Source organism: Pyrus communis, chromosome 9, assembly GCF_963583255.1.
Source record: "Pyrus communis chromosome 9, drPyrComm1.1, whole genome shotgun sequence".
In the NCBI taxonomy this organism is placed as follows: Eukaryota; Viridiplantae; Streptophyta; class Magnoliopsida; order Rosales; family Rosaceae; genus Pyrus; species Pyrus communis.
In genome coordinates, this window is record NC_084811.1 from 18,617,604 (window position 1) to 18,633,816 (window position 16,213).

Here is a 16,213-nt window from a genome sequence, read left to right on the forward strand (position 1 = left end):
TGGCTAAAGGAGCAAATGCTCCATAGTAAATCAAATTCAACATAACTTGATTCACCTTTAGAGTCTCTCCAATGAGCTTTCTAAATGAGCTCCTAACTAGAAAATAAAGATGATTTAAAAAAATAAAAATAAAAATCAACCTCAATCATGCTCCCTATCCACCTCATGACTAGGAATTCATCTTAAGATATCCTAAATACATGGAGGGAGAAATGAGTTCGTAATGGTTCTCTATAATTAATTTAATATTATTTTAAATAAACAAATAATTTTTATTGAGTCATAGTCATTATGACTTTTTAAAGCATGTAGTATGGTTGAAGCAAAACTTTTTAGAGAGCTCTTAAAATAACCTTTTGACAATTTTAGCTAAAACTTTGTTACAAAATAGAGAGCATGATTGAAAATGCTCTAAGTATTTAGCCATTATGGAGAGGGTGAAGAAATCAAAGAAAAAAAAGGGGAAAAGTACTTAGATTTCATTAAGATGACAAAAATAGAAAAGTACCTGAATTACGATCAAATTGGATCCTTGGGCTCTGAATTACAATTTTGTGACGTTTGGTATGGAGCATTGGCCCTTTTAATAATTTCCATTAGTATTTTCTTCTAAAATGCTCACATTTAAAGCACATAATAATTTTTTAAATTGAGGTTGTTTTGCTTAAAATGTATGATCTCGTGCTTCTTAAATACGTAATTTAGAACATTAAATCAAATTTACGACAAAATGTCAGGACTTTTAATTTAGAGATCACAACTTCAATTTCAATTTGCCAAATCATTCAAAGATTATATCTCCTAATTTACTTCTTTATCATTCAAAGATTATATCTCCTAATTTACTTCTTTATTAAAAAGCAAGGCTCAAAAGTTGCATTTCATAAATCACAAGGTCGAAAATGTAATTTGGTAATTCGGTCGAAAATGTAATCTCAATCGTACATACTCATACCATATTTCCATCCGTATGTTTTACAACCGGATCTTTTTGACCCACCCACCAGAAAATCTATAACCCGTTACCGAAACGGCGAGACCGAGAGTGAGCTTTGAATCTCTCTGCTGCGCCTTCACTACCCAAAATCTCTAGTCTCCTCTCTCTCTCTCTCTCTCTCTCTCTCTCTCTCTCTCTCACTCCCCACCAGAATTAGCGGTCACCATGTCCTCTCTGCTGCTGGCTTTAGGTTCTGTTTGCTTACTGAGAAAATACTTGTTTACTATTTTTTAGCGTTTCCAATTAATTACGTTGATTTTAATTTATGAGTTGGTTCAAGTTTTCACATGTGGAAGTGGAATCTGTATATAATTTAGAGTAGTGGGCATTCTGGTGGAATATGAACTTTTTGATTTTTATGGGTCTAAATTTTCTGCATACCACAAATGCGATGTCCCAAATTCCTAATGCAGCAAGCTTGTATTTTTATGTGTTTTTCTTGCTTTTAATTTGTTGTGGTTGGTTCTTTTGATTGTTTGTAATTTCCTCATAATTCGTACCGGACAAATACAGAATTTGGATGGGTTGCTGTCATTACATAGTACTTACACAAATGCAAAATTTGGATGTTACAACAGCTCCAGGGCTTTGAAATCTCCAGCATTACAGGTCCTCTCTCAACCCATTATCCGAATTCATTTCAATAACTAAGTTTTGCCCGTTTTGTTTCATTTCGATTCATGCATATCCCAATCGACAGAAGAGATGTCAAATTGCAATTTTTATATCAACGTTTGGAGGCCTAGTCTGGTATCTGATATTGATCTCAGGCAATTTGCAATTGACATTGTCATTCTCAAGTAACAACCATCCTATTGTTGGATATGTCAATGCAGAAAAACTAGTTAGGAGCTTCAAATACAAATAGTCGTTGAACCTTTTCCTCTTAAGAAAATACAAATAGAATAAAAAATGAATTTCTTTTGATGTTGCTGATAGTTATTCGCGTCCGACATGTTTTATTACTTGGATTCGGTACATATACATGGTCGTATCAAAATTTGGGTGGGGTAAAGATGGATTCTGCTGAGAAGAATGGTCTGCATAGGTTGGCAACTATGTTGCATTGATACTTCAAATTTGGAGAAGGGTGAGTATCAGATACGTGCACCCCCACAATACCTCCCAATACGTAACGGATACTCAATTTGGAGTATCGTTGACTTTATTGTATTGTTGACTATGGGATACGGCTCGGATACGGTTAAGATACTCCCAAGATATGGTCATGGTACATAATCCAAGTTAGGAGTTTGGGTTGTAGTTTGTAAATTCAAGGTGTTTACTCTGTTAATGTTGAAAGATAAACATGTATCTTTCATTCTTTAGCGATATAATTTATATAGTGAATATGAACCTACGAAATATTATTCTAATTGTCGTATCCTTGCCGTATTGTATCTTTGTTTTATAGAGATTTACTGTATCACCGTACCGTATATAGCCACCTGCATCTGTATCCGTATTGGTGCAACATAGGTTGGCCGTGATAGGTTAAAAATTTTAAATAAAATATAAAATCCAATAATAAGAATCTGGTTGCTCTTACCATGTATATATTTTTTTCCTTCAATGTTATGCACATGTTACATTTCAAACTACAAACTGTAGAGTCATTGTGTGTTTACTTCTACAATTGCTAAGGTCAGCATCAGTTATCCTGGTTCCTTTGCATAGGCATGTTCTTTTTGTTTACCCATTGGTGGTTTGCGCATAATGTGGTTTTCTGTCTTTTGTCTCCTAATTCTTCCAAAATCGAGTGTCTCTATCTCTCAGTAAGATTTGAAATTTACATGTTCGAATGAATTTGCTCATGGTCAAAGGGACTGTCCACAATCTTAGTTCTTTGGGTTCCTATTATTGTAGGTTTTAATTATGCTCAAGTGATTCCTGTGATTGGGTTCATTTATGATCCTGAATTTTTGGTGGGCTTTTACTGTAGGGAGTTGTGGATGTAGGTCCTTTAGTTCCAGATAAAATAAGGTAAAAGGAAAGGAAATGAAGTTTTAAAATTATTAACACTTTATGCCACTTTCTTGAATGCTGAAAAATGAACACCGCCTGAGTGGTTGAGCCAATTACTTAGCTGAGTTGCGGTTTTTGTTTATCCAGGTCCAATTAATAAAAGCTGAATAATCAAGTTTTATTTTTTGATATTATCATTACATTTTCCAGCAACTAATCAGAATGGTTAAACCTGTTAATTTTTAGTTTATTGTTTCTATGGCCACTCAAATTCAGAAAGTGTTATTGCTTATGGTTTGTGGAATTCTCTTGTTTCTGTAATTGGTGAAGTTGACCGAACCTAAATTCTAGGATTGTGTTGATGGATTATTATGATCCAAGTGTTCAATAATCTTATGTCTAATTATATTTATAAGACTGCACATGTTTAGAAGTTAAGATTGATTAAGATTGAGCAAGTTTGGTTTAAACTTTTAACTTTTGGTGATTGTAGGTCATGGGCCTCTTAGAATGAGGTGATATCAATGGGTTGCCATTTTTTTTTACTCAATTCTGGTGATCTTTTACTCTAAGTAAAAATATAGTTTTCTCTAAAATCATTTGTTTTTAGATTTATTTTCCACATTCGTAACTCCTTTCTTGTGAACGGTAGGTATACTTCGAAGCTGCAAACAACAGTACAGTTGGGGTTATTTTTCCGGTGGATTATAGAAACTCTGTGGAACTTAGGAGGACTATTAACAGCAGGTAGAATGAAACCTCTACTTCTCATAACCACGTGTTCAGATCTATTTGCTTCCCAAGCTGATGACTACCGGCGAACATGAGAATTGAGACAAGAAGTGTTTTGTTTGATTCTTGTGAGCCAAGGAGAGCTCAAAATGTTTGCCCGGTTACAAGTGCCAATTACCATGATACATCTTAGCAACACAACTAAATTACCTCTCTTGAGTTATGCCCAGGCTATCCTTCCCATGCGATGTAATCTCAAATGTCTATACCATTCCATGAACTACAATGTGACACCTAGAATCACATCCCCTGAGAGAGATTTTAGTGCCAATTTTAATGTGGCACAATCCAACTGGTTGATTACCAAACTAAGCAGAGATGGAAAGGTTGGAGAAGCACGCCAAGTGTTTGATGAAATGCCTGACAAAGATGTGGTGACATGGACGACAGTGATCACAGGGTATATCAAGTGTGGGATGGTTGAGGAGGCTAGGAGGCTGTTTGACAGAGTGGATGCTAAGAAGAATGTGATTACGTGGACTGCGTTGGTTAGTGGGTATATAAGGCTGAAACGAATTAAGGAGGCAGAGAGGTTGTTTTATGAGATGCCGGAGAAGAATGTGGTTTCTTGGAACACCATGATTGATGGGTATGCACGGGATGGCCAGGTGGATAGGGCTTTGGACTTGTTTAAGAGGATGCCAGAGAGGAATGTGGTTTCGTGGAATACAGTTTTAACCGCTTTGGCACAGTGTGGCAGGATTGAAGAGGCAAGGTCACTTTTCAAACTGATGCCCGAAAGGGATATTATTTCCTGGACAGCAATGGTTGCGGGATTTTCAAGAAATGACATGATTGATGAAGCTCGAGAATTTTTTGAGAGGATGCCTAAAAGGAATGTGGTGTCGTGGAATGCAATGATTACGGGCTACACCCAGAGTTTGAGATTGGATGAGGCTCTTGAATTGTTTGAGAGGATGCCAGAGAGGGACATACCTTCATGGAATACAATGATCACTGGTTTTATTCATAATGGGGATTTAAAGAGGGCAGAGGAGTTGTTTGTGAAAATGCCACGGAAGAACGTCATCTCTTGGACTACAATGATCACAGGGTATGTACAAGATGGGGAAAATGAAAAAGCATTGATGACTTTTTCAAACATGCTGGCAGATAATGGAGTGAAACCTAATCAGGGAACTTTTGTGAGTGTGTTAAGTGCTTGTAGTAACTTAGCTAGTTTTAGTGAGGGACAACAAATACATCAGATGATAACTAAAACAGTCCATCAGGAATGTGCATTCTTGGTATCCGCACTCATAAACATGTATTCAAAATGTGGGGAGTTAGTCACTGCTAGGAAGATGTTTGAAGATGGATTGACCATTCATAGGGATGTGATCTCATGGAATGGTATGATCGCAGCCTATGCACATCATGGATGTGGCATTGAGGCGATTAACTTGTTTAATGAAATGCGGAAATTAGGATTCAAACCTGATGATGTTACCTTTGTGGGGCTGCTTTCTGCATGCAGTCATGCTGGTTTGGTGGAGGAGGGGATAAAATATTTTAATGAGCTTCTTACAGATGGGTCAATAGAAGTGAGGGAAGATCATTACACATGCTTGGTTGATCTCTGTGGTCGGGCAGGGAGGCTTAAGGAGGCTTTTGATGTCCTTAAGAAGCTGGGAACTAAGCTATCAGCATCTGTTTGGGGGGCTCTTGCTGCTGGATGCAATGTTCATGGTAACATAGATATCGGGAAGCTGGCTGCCGAGAAGCTTTTAGGGGAGGGGCCAGAGAATCCAGGCAGTTACTTGTTGTTGAGTAACATATATGCTTCATCTGGGAAATGGAGAGAAGCTGCAAAGATGAGAATGAAATTGAAAGAGAAGAGGTTGAAGAAGCAACCTGGGTGCAGTTGGATAGAAGTTGGAAATAAGGTGCATGTGTTTGTGGTTGGCGATGAGTCTCATTGTCAATATAAAGTTATATATTCTTTACTTAGCAATCTTCATGAAAGAATGAAGAAGATTGGGTATGTCCCGTACAATGACTTGATAGTAGATGATTGTTTTTCAGTAACATAAATTAATTTCTCAATTAGCAGACAGTTCAAAAGATACTATTTGAAAAGTGATGTGCAGATTTGATCAGATTGACAGTAGAGGAAGATTTGTTACTGTTGGGTACCCAACTTTTCTTGGGTCCAGGAGATTGGCAGTGGACGAATTGCAAAATGCTTATGGATAATGCACCAGAAGCAGTATTTTTCTTTTTTCTTGGGCAGGATAAAGCATTCAAACTCATCTTTGGCCATCAGATTGGGATTGGACTGGATTAAATGGAATCAAACCCCCCTCAAATAGCTTATTGATGGTTGGTTAAGTTGTTGAAGTTCAATGGTTGGGACACATTGTTTCATCAGTGGCCCCATATAATTAGATTCTGCCCTCATCTTTGAGCTTGCACCCTTCTACCCCTGCCGCCAATCTCTAGCAGCAACCGGAGGTCATCTCTGGCCATCCCAATACCGGCTGCAGCAAGACCATCTCATATCCTCTTATCTCCAGGTAAGTTATCTTGCTTACTTACTAAATTAATCAGCATTATAATTAAACAATAATGACAAAGTAATAGCCTATAGATTAAAGATGCTACTAAACTAGGTCTATATATATTGGCCTTCGATATTCTAGTCTAATGTAATCACCTTCTGTAAATCTAATGATGGTTTATGTTATTTTTCGTACAAGCTTTTAAATGTGTGATGAAGTGCAATTTCTGAGTCCGCTTGTGCCTCTGATTTCATTTAGCTAGAGTCCCTTGAGGTACACGGATTCGTGGAACAGATGTCTGACAAGCTTGATGCTCCACCTCCTGTGTTTGAATCACCGAAATACTTGACTCGCTGTAAGGATTGTGATAAGCTGTTTGGCTTGCTTGAGTCTCAACAAATTCAGTGTACTGTTTTCCCTTGGTTATGTGAGAACCATGTTTTTCTCAGAATGTCAGACACCGAAATGACAAAATAACTAGAAATAAGTGAAGTCAAATTCCCGTAGAGGGTTTGGATTTTGTTGTTGTTATTGACATATTTTTCATTGAGGCGGTTTAAAGGGTTTCTGTGTCTCGTTAATTGGTATATTCTACTTGCTGTCCTGTATTTGTTATGGCAATGAATGTTTATTCTTTTGTTCGAAAACATTACGTATGTCGTACTGGTTTGTTAAGTTATGTATCAATGATTGATGAACTCAATACATTGTTGATCGAATTCAAGGATGCTCATATTGGTTCAGAAAAGAAAACCGAAGTTTTGAGGGACCGCTATCCTATCAATTAGAAAGACTCTTAATTTTGAGGTTGAATAAGGCTTCAACATTGTGAATCTGAGATGTGCGGACGTGCACTCCGGGTTCAGAGTGGATACTATTTACTGAACGTGGGAACAATGTCTACTTTATACAAAACGACGTTCTACTTTAAACTAACCTAAATTACGATGATGGAGTGTCAAACTTTGTTGCATGGGCGAACAAATCTACTTAAATCACCGAGTCTGCAATGAGTAATTTGATTTAGGTATTCATGTCTATAGACCCTGATGTGGGTTTGATTCCCATAGATTTTCTCTCACTTATACTTTGGTTTCTATTCTCCGCTTATTCATCTTTTGTTTTGATTCCAGTCAAATGTAAAACTATTGATTCATTCTATATCATAGCGTTTCGATTTGGATTGAAAAAACAAAGAAATAAAGAAGAATAAAGTAAAACGGTCATATTCACAATATACTGAGATCAATAATACGGTATAAAGTAATTCCCGAGATCCAGTAGAAAAAGAATATAAACAAGCAAAATCATGAAAAACATGTAGTGTCATATTTTGGTTGGTTTAATTACAATGCAAGTAGTGGAATGCTTTGGTGTTTAACCTTTTCTTTTCAATCCATTACGTTTTGGGTCCAAACTTTCTCTTTTAAAAGGTTAAAATTGGAACTTTAGGTGTTGAAAACATTTTGCCCATACAAGAAGGAAAGGACAAAATCCTTGTTATGAACTCTTTCCGATTTCTTTGACTTGAGTTAACCTCAAATGGTGGGAGGGGATTGATTGGATTCTCAGATGCAAAGGCAACTGTAGCAGAAGAGAGATGGCAATGCAATGGGGCGTGACTGTTTGGATGGCAAAGATGGTGTGGTTGGCTCTCACCGGCTGGGTTTCGTCTTGCTTGGCCGTTGCCGATGAAGTCGCCGGCTCCCTTAGAACCGGAGATATTGGCCCTTTTCATGTCGGCTGAATAATTCTGCACCACTCCAAGCACCATAGCTCTCTGGTTTGTTCTCCTCCTCCTCCTCCTCCTCCATCTCTTCGTATCCGTAAATTTTGTTGGTTGCTTGATTTCCACACTACCCATTTGGGATAGCAAGGGAACCTATGTTTGTCAAGTTTTGTCTCGTTGTTTGGCGTGATGGGTTTGTTGGGTAATCTGGGTAATCAGTTTTTTCTGTTACAAACGATATTACTACTGTAAGCTATACTAAGGGGAAGGGGAAGGGGAGGGTTTGAACGCCGGACGCAGTGGGTTGAATAGGAAGGCCCTAATCACTAGAACAATCCACCATTTAAGTTTTAGTTATTTGATGAAATGCAAATAAACACGAACAAGAAATGCACGGGATGATTCTCAGTGTAATTACATGCATATAGACCGAACTTATACAATTGGAGAATCCCGGACTGTAATCCATTTAATGACTAGTTTTAAGAGGTACTTCACAAATTGGAGAAACCACACCCTAGGCAAGAACTCATGCTTATCCCATTTGGAGCCAGCCAATCCACTTTATGATCTGCTTAGGGCCTGATCATAAGATGTGTTGTTTAGGGTTTCCAAGAATGACAAACTCATGGCTTTAGGGTTGCTGTGAATGGTAAACAAGAAAATTACCTCAGTCACCTTTTTCCGGGACGAAATTTGAGGTTTTATGTGGATTGAATTGGATACAAACTGTAGAGTTTTGGTTGGAGAAGAAAGAAGGATTTGTAGAGTTTTGGTTAGATTTGCATCATTAAAAGTCTTAATAACTTCAGAAATTACTTGTTCTTCATTGGTTAAGTCAGGAAAGAATCAAATACCCGTGATTGTTTAGATTGTTTTACCTAAAGCTAAGAATCGAAATCAAACTCAATTCACAGAGTATGTTCAAATTGATTTATGGTGAGTTTCTTGTTGTCTTTAATAGATTACTAAGGGTGTTGTATCCTGCAGACATGATCTCTTTGGAAAGCAGGCTGTTTGTAAGTCTAGTGCCTGTACCCATATACAATAGAAATCCCAAGTACCTAGCTGCCATAGAAATTGAGATTGTAACTGGCCCTTGTTTCTTCTGTTTAGTGAGTCACAACGTGGGTAATGATGAGTTACACAATTAGGTAGCCATCAATTTTGTGTACATTAGCAACCTTATTTGAATCTTATCTACCTTTACCTTGACGATTTGCCCTTTTCTATAGCAACGTTACCATTTTTTTACGACATCAAAGGATGTTAAATAACTTTTTGAATGGTTTGATTGCAAGAGGATCATCAGAACGAAGAAGATAACCTTGATAATCTTTCCGAGCATAAGCCAGGTTGATCAAGATTTTGGGAATGGTTAATAAGGGCAAAGCATTTAGGACAGAGCCCGCAAGTTCATTTATTTTGTGCATGTTATGGTTGCACTTGAGTTCTTTTACATAACTTTACTTTAGTCTTGTGCTGGGCAAGCCTTATATTTTTGAACAATTTTGTTTCTCTTCCTGCTAGTTGTCTGTCTTTACAGAGTTCCTGCTCTACATACTTTGATATCAGCATTAAAATGATAATTGTTTTCTAATGAGATGGCAGATTTGTCATTGAATTTCTCGATCTCTGACAAGTGAACTTAAGAAATGAAACTATTGCAATGTTTTTATAGATTGTTTAAATTTTTATCTTGTAACTTTGAAACCAATGCATGCACTCTTTTTCCTCTTGAAGGGCACGATAATTAGTACATCAGAGCTGCGTCCTTCCCTGTCCTGTCGTACTAGGGAAAGGTCCTCGTCTATTTCCACAACTGTAGATATCGATATTTTGAGAATACACCTTAACAACCAAGGGTTAACGATGGCTCTGATGGGTGGTTCTCTAAATTGATAAAATCCTCAAAGTCACCGTGCCTGTTTGATTCACAAACCTAAAATTTCAACCAACCCAAGCTATCACCTTATTTTTGCACTCCAACACAACAAACAAACATGATGCACCAGAGAGGAATCTCGATTGAGATTTTTGCTAAGAATAGAAGCGAAAAATAGAATCAATATATTCTGAGCAATATTTGTAAGAGAGAATGTGTCTTGGAGCTATTTAGTATGTAACTTTCGTACCCTATACAACTTTATTTAGGGCAGGTTTTCGGCTCCAAATATTAATGTTGATGCAACCCGAATTTCTTGTTATTGGCTCGATTCAGCCTGTATTATATTTTACTGATAGATATAGCTTAGATACTTGATTAACTGATTTCAATTATGCCCCTTCACTTTCCTAATAATAAAGTTGAAATGATCCTGCTGTAACTGGGTCATTTGATCTTTCAATCTGTATAACAGCAACTCCATTTTTCCTGTACAAGTGCAGAAGACGGTGAAAGGGACGGGTGGATGCATGGCCTGGACATCCAGAGCTGCTAAGTTTATATTGTGAATACTGAGTAGATTATTTTTATCAATGGAATTGTGATCCGTTGTTTGATATTAAATACAAAATCATAGTTAGGATTTCCTTTGTACTTGAGAGTTGTATTGGGGTTTGTTCTTGGTACTGGAAAGTTGTAATTTTCTCATATTTTTTTTGGAAATCACTTGGATTGTTGGGTGCTATGCTTTAAAACCTTGTACAGAAAAATTTCCTAAGCTCAGACTCGGACCATAGTTTTATGCTAATTTGGTCCCTGGGCAACATTTTTCTTCCTTCTTGTTTTGTCCGGCCTTAAATTGTGGGACTTAATGGCTGCTTCATTAAAGTCGAGTCTTTTTTCCTTCTTCCCAGCATCTAATATGCAATGCCCAGATGATTGATGTGAGTTATCTTAGATGAATCTATCCACTTTAATTAGCCTTGCCCACCACTTACCCTTGTAATTTGGCCCCGTGGAGGCATGTTTAGGCCCTGGCCCTTGCCTTGCACGGACAGTTGGACCGTGGAAATGCTTTAAGCCCAAAACAGAAAGAAACACACGCATGATACCATTAACCACACAGTAGCATTTCCAGAACCCCAAACGCACAGGAGCGTACTTTTTCTCAGTTGAGTTCAAGTCTCTGAGACTGGTGTCGGTAGAGAGAGCGAGAGAGAGAGAGAGATGGACGTGGAGGTAGAGCCGGCGAATGGGGAAAGCAACGGGGAGATTCTGGGGCCTTGCTTGACCAGCCACATAGACGAAGGTAGCGCAGAGAGCCACAGATACTACCTCTCACGGAGGACGGTGCTGGAGATGCTGAGGGACAGAGGCTATTCTGTTCCCGCCTCCGAAATCGACCTCTCTCTCCAAGACTTCCGCTTCCTCCACGGTCCCACTCCCGATATCGAGCGCCTCCGCTTCTCCGCCACTCATTGCACCGACCCTTCTGACAGGGTAACCAATTCATGCTTTTTTTCCCTTATATTTGTTTTATTTTATTTACCGGAAAATTGAAGAGAATCAGAGAAAGAGGAATTTCTGGTACTTGTATTATGTGTCGGATATCGAAATCTTTGTACTTACGAATTTGGAAATTTTGAGGTTTTGGGTTTAAGATTTTAGCAATATGCGTCTTGTTCCACAAATTATATGGTATGTTTTTTTGGTGACTTATGAATTTTGTCCGTCTCTGTTTGTGAACACAATAAAAGCAAATGTTCATGCAAATCGTACTTTGCATGTCATATAAGTGCTTTATCCATTGACAGAGAATCAAAGAAACAAGACTTTCGGGTTCCGGGCAGTTTTCTTTTTCTTCATTCTTGCACTTGGATTAATTTCGTGTCAAGTTTCGAAATCTATACGTTTACGAATGTGGCAATTTTAAGGTTTGAGCTACCATTGGGTGTAGCAATATGTGTAGGATTGCAAATACGTCTCAGATTTTTTGTCTGTGGTCCTAAAAGAAGAAGCAAGTCTGATTCAGTGCTTGTGACTTCTTCCGTGCGATGACCTTTGTCTGCTTTTGATAAATCTCAATACAACCTATGCATGCATGCTTAGTTGTAACCAGATTCTTAGCAGGCCACCGATGGTGTAATTTCATTTCAAGATTACAGTAGATGATATAAGATTAAGGATTTTACAAAAGTCGTGTGAAAATAAAAGATGTGGGATTTTCCTTTGAAGGATATGAAATTACTTGATATTAGAATTGAGGGTTTACAACTAGTCAGAGGTTTACGATTAGACCTGTATAATGTGTTTTAGCATTGTTTTGTTTGCCAAGCAGTTCACGCACGTTGTTTGCAGTGTTTATTTCATATTTAGAAGCTTGTTTGATTTTGATGTCTGTATATCGTGTAGAAAAGTAATTTCTTTTTTCTTTTGGATGTTTGACCCCCCCGTAAACTTCAGAATCTTTTTTTTGGTATTCTTCTTCATGTTCTTCTGTCCCTATTTATGCTTTATCCCTAAACTGCTTGTTCATTTGGACAGATCTTCTGATTTGTCTTTAGAATTGCATCTTAAGCGATGGTTACGAGTTACAACTTCCCTGATTGACTTCATATGGACAAAGTCATATGGAGTTAATAGTTTTTCGTATTCTATAATGCTTCATGTGGATGTATTAGTGTACCGTCATGCTTTGGTATCAATCTGTAGTGTCATATTCTAATATAAATTAAGTGATGTGGCCAATTACATACTAGACATACCTCGGAACTGCTGGAGGGTCCTCCTTACAGCTTATAGGGGATGTGGAGGGAGAGTCCATGTTAGATACGTCATTAGTGATGTGCATGCAGACTTTATCCAGACCAGATATGACTGCTTAACCTCGGCTGCTTCCACACTTCCACTTACAATTTGGTCAATGTGATTTTCACCCACTTACCATCGAATTGAAATGTTAATTTTATGCATGGATGCTAGACAAAGGCATAAACAGTGGCACTGATATATTTGCTATGCTCTTCACTTGAAATTTGGTGTGTGTGATTGTAGTAATAACTTATGGGCAATTGGTATTTATGATTAGTTTTTGAATTGCAGATGCTGGTCATTTACTGTGGCCCAGGTATTGTGAAGGTTAATGTGATTCGTGGGCTACACTCTCAGATTGCTAATAAGGACACTTTGACGGGGCTCATATTAATTACCCAAAACCAAGTAACAAACCAAGCTCTAAAAACTCTGGAACTTTATCCGTTTAAAACTGAAATATTCCAGGTTTGTTTCCAAATGTCAATTATGTTTTGCATTTCATTCTTTTACACATAACAAGTCCTACAAGACGATTACATTTGACTACGTTTCTGATTTTCTAGACTAGCTTTATGGATGGATTATGATTGGAGAGGGCATTACTATTGATGAACTAATTGCTGTTTAAGCCTTTAAGAATCAAAATGCATTGATAAAGTTTCTTTATAATCTAGGCATAAAAAAATAGTGGGAAGTGCGATTTAGGGAGGTCAACTGCAAGTTCAGAAAAATTGAAATGTTATATATGCATTTTAAGGAAATTGAAAATACTGTAATGATGGACTTTGCAATGATGAAGTGCAAACAGAACCTTTTAGATTTTGACTCTGTGGATTGCTTTTTAATATGAATGTTTTTATTTTTGTATCCTTAAAGACCTCAATTAATTCCTTGGTTAATTTTTTATGAAGGTACTTCCAGTTGTGTTTTTGTTGGTTCTTTAGGTGCTTTCAGAAAGCATTTCACAATATGATTTTTTACAGCATTTATACTGAAACACTTACTGATAACTGTAAAGTGTTTCTTCCTAATAGTTTAATGGTTCGTTCACTTAGAAGTTCTTCTCACTCCTCTGATTTTCTATATCTTTCTTTGTTTGGCAGATTACCGACTTGCTTGTTAACATCACAAAGCATGTCTTGAAGCCAAAGCATCGGGTGCTGACAGACAAAGAGAAAGGAAAACTCCTAAAGAAGTACAACATAGAAGAAAAGCAGGTTACTTTATTAACTCAATTTAAGAAAAACCAGACTCTGATTTTCTTTCTCTGGAGATCCTTCATATTTTTCTTAATTACTGAATAATCTTGAATATATTTGAATTACTTATCTGACTTTGCTGTGGTATGCCCTCTGTCGTTTGAAATTTCTTCTGATATGGTGTTGGAAAAGAGTGTTACGAATTTTATGTGCGAGTGGTTGTCAGGGATCGTTTGGAGAGTGAATTGGGTTGGACCCCATTTATATGCTTTGTCATCAGTATTAAACCCATGTTATTGGAAGTGCTTTGGTATAATCATAAATGACTACATTGAAACTTTATTATATGTACGGACGAAAACTCACTACGTGTAAGGACATTCAAGCGCTCATTGTATTTTAATGGCCACATACTGAAGGAATTCCCTGATTTTATTGTTGCCCAATATGTGATTCTCTAATTTTTTTGCTCTATTTGGGAACTTCAGCTGAGATCACATATTGAAATTGCAACTGATAAGACTTTGTGCCTATAGACCTCTACTATGCAGAGCAAACGCAAAGAATGAACTGGCCTTATTGACCCCAATCTAGAAAACCCTGACTGTCCAACCTAGTGATTCATGGATCTCTCTTCTTTTGGTCCTATAGACATACGTCAGAGGTCTTTTGCCTATAATCCCTCTCTCTCTCTCTCTCTCACATTTACTGTTGGAGACTGTCCCAGTAAGAAGCGCCTCCATTTGTATTGGAAGTGCTTTGGTGTGTTCGTCTATCAAATGTTGCATTTTATTTTATTAAACCGTATATTACCATTACATTTCACGCAGATGGGTTGGCTTCTGATTGGTAACTAAACTCTAATGTTCGCGCTGTTTTAATTTCATCAACTGTTCTTCCTGCAGCTTCCCCGACTGTCACGAAAAGATGCAATTTCACGGTACTATGGACTTGAGAAGGGGCAGGTACTGAAAGTTACTTACACTGGTGATATTACCGAGTCTCATGTTACATACCGTTGCATCTGGTGATGCAGTCTTCTGGGTGCAGTTTCGAGGAATGGCACCTTTCTAGTTTCTAGTGTCTAGTTTATGTGATCTGGTGTATCTGCAAACCTTGATGAGTAAAATCCTTTTATTTTGTGTCCTGTTTGTGTTATGAAAAAGGTTCATTTCTCGTTTCGGCCTTAGCTAATGAACGGTTGATTCGTGATTCTGGTAGCTTTTAGCCTTTTACTGCTCTAATTCTTTGTTCTCTAGCGAGTTTTATTCAGTGACGGCTTGTTCGAGCGTTCTGTTATTTTTAAGTTATAAATGGTTTCGCGTACAGAGCACAGACGCTCGAACATCCGTCACTGAACAAAGCAATTGATTGTGTAGTGAATTCCTCAAATTGGGACTTACCAAGATCAATATGATATATGGTTTGTAAATTTATTGGCAGTCGATGGCATTTGTAGCTTGAAAAATGACAATTTCAAACATATTCAAAATATCATTTAAATAGACACAAATACCCTTAAGATTTAAACTTAATAAATTAAAAGACCAAAACCTTATTAGATGAAGAATTCTCACGACAAAATCTAAAACTGGTGCTTTCTCTTATACCAGTCTTTCTGCTGCTAGTAACCGAATGAGTTTTCCTTTGGAAATCCAGTAGTTGACAGGGAAGATGCAACAATACATCAAGCAGTGGTAAAGATAATCAGGAATAGATTAAGAAGTTGATGAAGGAGGCATTATACCAGAGTGATCAAATAAAAATAAATTGACTTTTACTTGTCTCAAATTTAAAGGATTGTACAACCAATATAAACAATAAAATGATAGAAAGAAAATTTTATTCGTTAAACTGTAAATTTAAAAGGGTTCTACAGAGTAGGATGAAGTTGAACGGGATTCTTACAAGTTTGCTTATAATGGTCATTTGAACCACATTTTGAACACTTTTGAGTTGATTTTTCTTCTCCATGTGATGGGATCCTTTTTTCTTTGCACCTACCATATATTCTGTGTAATTGTCATTTCACCCACATCATCAGTTACTATTCAATCTGTTTGATCACCAATTGGCCATATAGCTTATGCATACGCAATGATCAAGGAGTTTGTAGCATAATAATGAGAACACATAGGATAACATGAAATTTGTCGGTTTCTACATGTAGCACAAGCAAGTGAGCAAGGTTGGTCAACATCAAATTGCCTGCATGTGCAACTCTTTTTCTCTAAATTCACAACTTCAATATATGAAATGAGTAAGATGCGATGGGTGATACCTGCATATTCACACACACATACACACATATATATATATATATATATATAT

The 16,213-nt window shown here is 37.2% G+C and overlaps 3 protein-coding genes across 7 annotated transcripts; all 3 read left to right on the forward strand.

Annotated features, from left to right (window-relative positions):
* Nucleotides 1-1,042: 1,042 nt before the first annotated feature.
* On the forward strand, nt 1,043-7,009 carry LOC137745418 (pentatricopeptide repeat-containing protein At2g35030, mitochondrial). Of its 3 annotated transcripts, none has more exons than XM_068485376.1 (4): nt 1,043-1,187; nt 1,511-1,606; nt 3,615-6,270; nt 6,454-7,009. In XM_068485376.1, exon 3 carries the CDS (start codon nt 3,844-3,846, stop codon nt 5,785-5,787), a length of 1,944 nt encoding a protein of 647 aa, XP_068341477.1. In that variant the 5' UTR covers nt 1,043-1,187; nt 1,511-1,606; nt 3,615-3,843; the 3' UTR covers nt 5,788-6,270; nt 6,454-7,009. The 3 variants fall into 3 exon arrangements, with proteins under 3 accessions (XP_068341477.1, XP_068341478.1, XP_068341479.1); XM_068485377.1 differs by having other exon boundaries at nt 6,514-7,009; XM_068485378.1 differs by having other exon boundaries at nt 6,518-7,009.
* A 731-nt stretch (nt 7,010-7,740) lies between these two features.
* On the forward strand, nt 7,741-10,612 carry LOC137746031 (uncharacterized). 2 transcript variants are annotated; one of them, XM_068486078.1, is made up of 2 exons: nt 7,741-8,038; nt 10,345-10,612. In XM_068486078.1, exon 1 carries the CDS (start codon nt 7,856-7,858, stop codon nt 8,000-8,002), a length of 147 nt encoding a protein of 48 aa, XP_068342179.1. In that variant the 5' UTR covers nt 7,741-7,855; the 3' UTR covers nt 8,003-8,038; nt 10,345-10,612. The 2 variants fall into 2 exon arrangements, with proteins under 2 accessions (XP_068342179.1, XP_068342178.1); XM_068486077.1 differs by having other exon boundaries at nt 10,373-10,612.
* A 434-nt stretch (nt 10,613-11,046) lies between these two features.
* LOC137745720 (DNA-directed RNA polymerase V subunit 5A-like) lies at nt 11,047-15,028 on the forward strand. Of its 2 annotated transcripts, none has more exons than XM_068485723.1 (4): nt 11,047-11,369; nt 12,972-13,088; nt 13,787-13,900; nt 14,788-15,028. In XM_068485723.1, the coding sequence occupies exons 1-4, from the start codon at nt 11,097-11,099 to the stop codon at nt 14,911-14,913; spliced, it is 630 nt and encodes a 209-aa protein (XP_068341824.1). In that variant the 5' UTR covers nt 11,047-11,096; the 3' UTR covers nt 14,914-15,028. The 2 variants fall into 2 exon arrangements, with proteins under 2 accessions (XP_068341824.1, XP_068341823.1); XM_068485722.1 differs by having other exon boundaries at nt 11,051-11,369; nt 12,972-13,148.
* The last annotated feature ends 1,185 nt before the right edge of the window (nt 15,029-16,213 follow it).

Coding starts and splice junctions, on each gene's coding strand:
- LOC137745720 (XM_068485722.1), top strand. CDS start 11,097: ATGGACGTGGAGGTAGAGCCGGCGAATGGGGAAAGCAACGGGGAGATT. Junction 13,149..13,786: donor TTAAAACTGAAATATTCCAG/GTTTGTTTCCAA, acceptor TTTGTTTGGCAG/ATTACCGACTTGCTTGTTAA. Junction 13,901..14,787: donor ACAACATAGAAGAAAAGCAG/GTTACTTTATTA, acceptor TTCTTCCTGCAG/CTTCCCCGACTGTCACGAAA.
- LOC137746031 (XM_068486078.1), top strand. CDS start 7,856: ATGGCAATGCAATGGGGCGTGACTGTTTGGATGGCAAAGATGGTGTGG.
- LOC137745418 (XM_068485376.1), top strand. CDS start 3,844: ATGTTTGCCCGGTTACAAGTGCCAATTACCATGATACATCTTAGCAAC.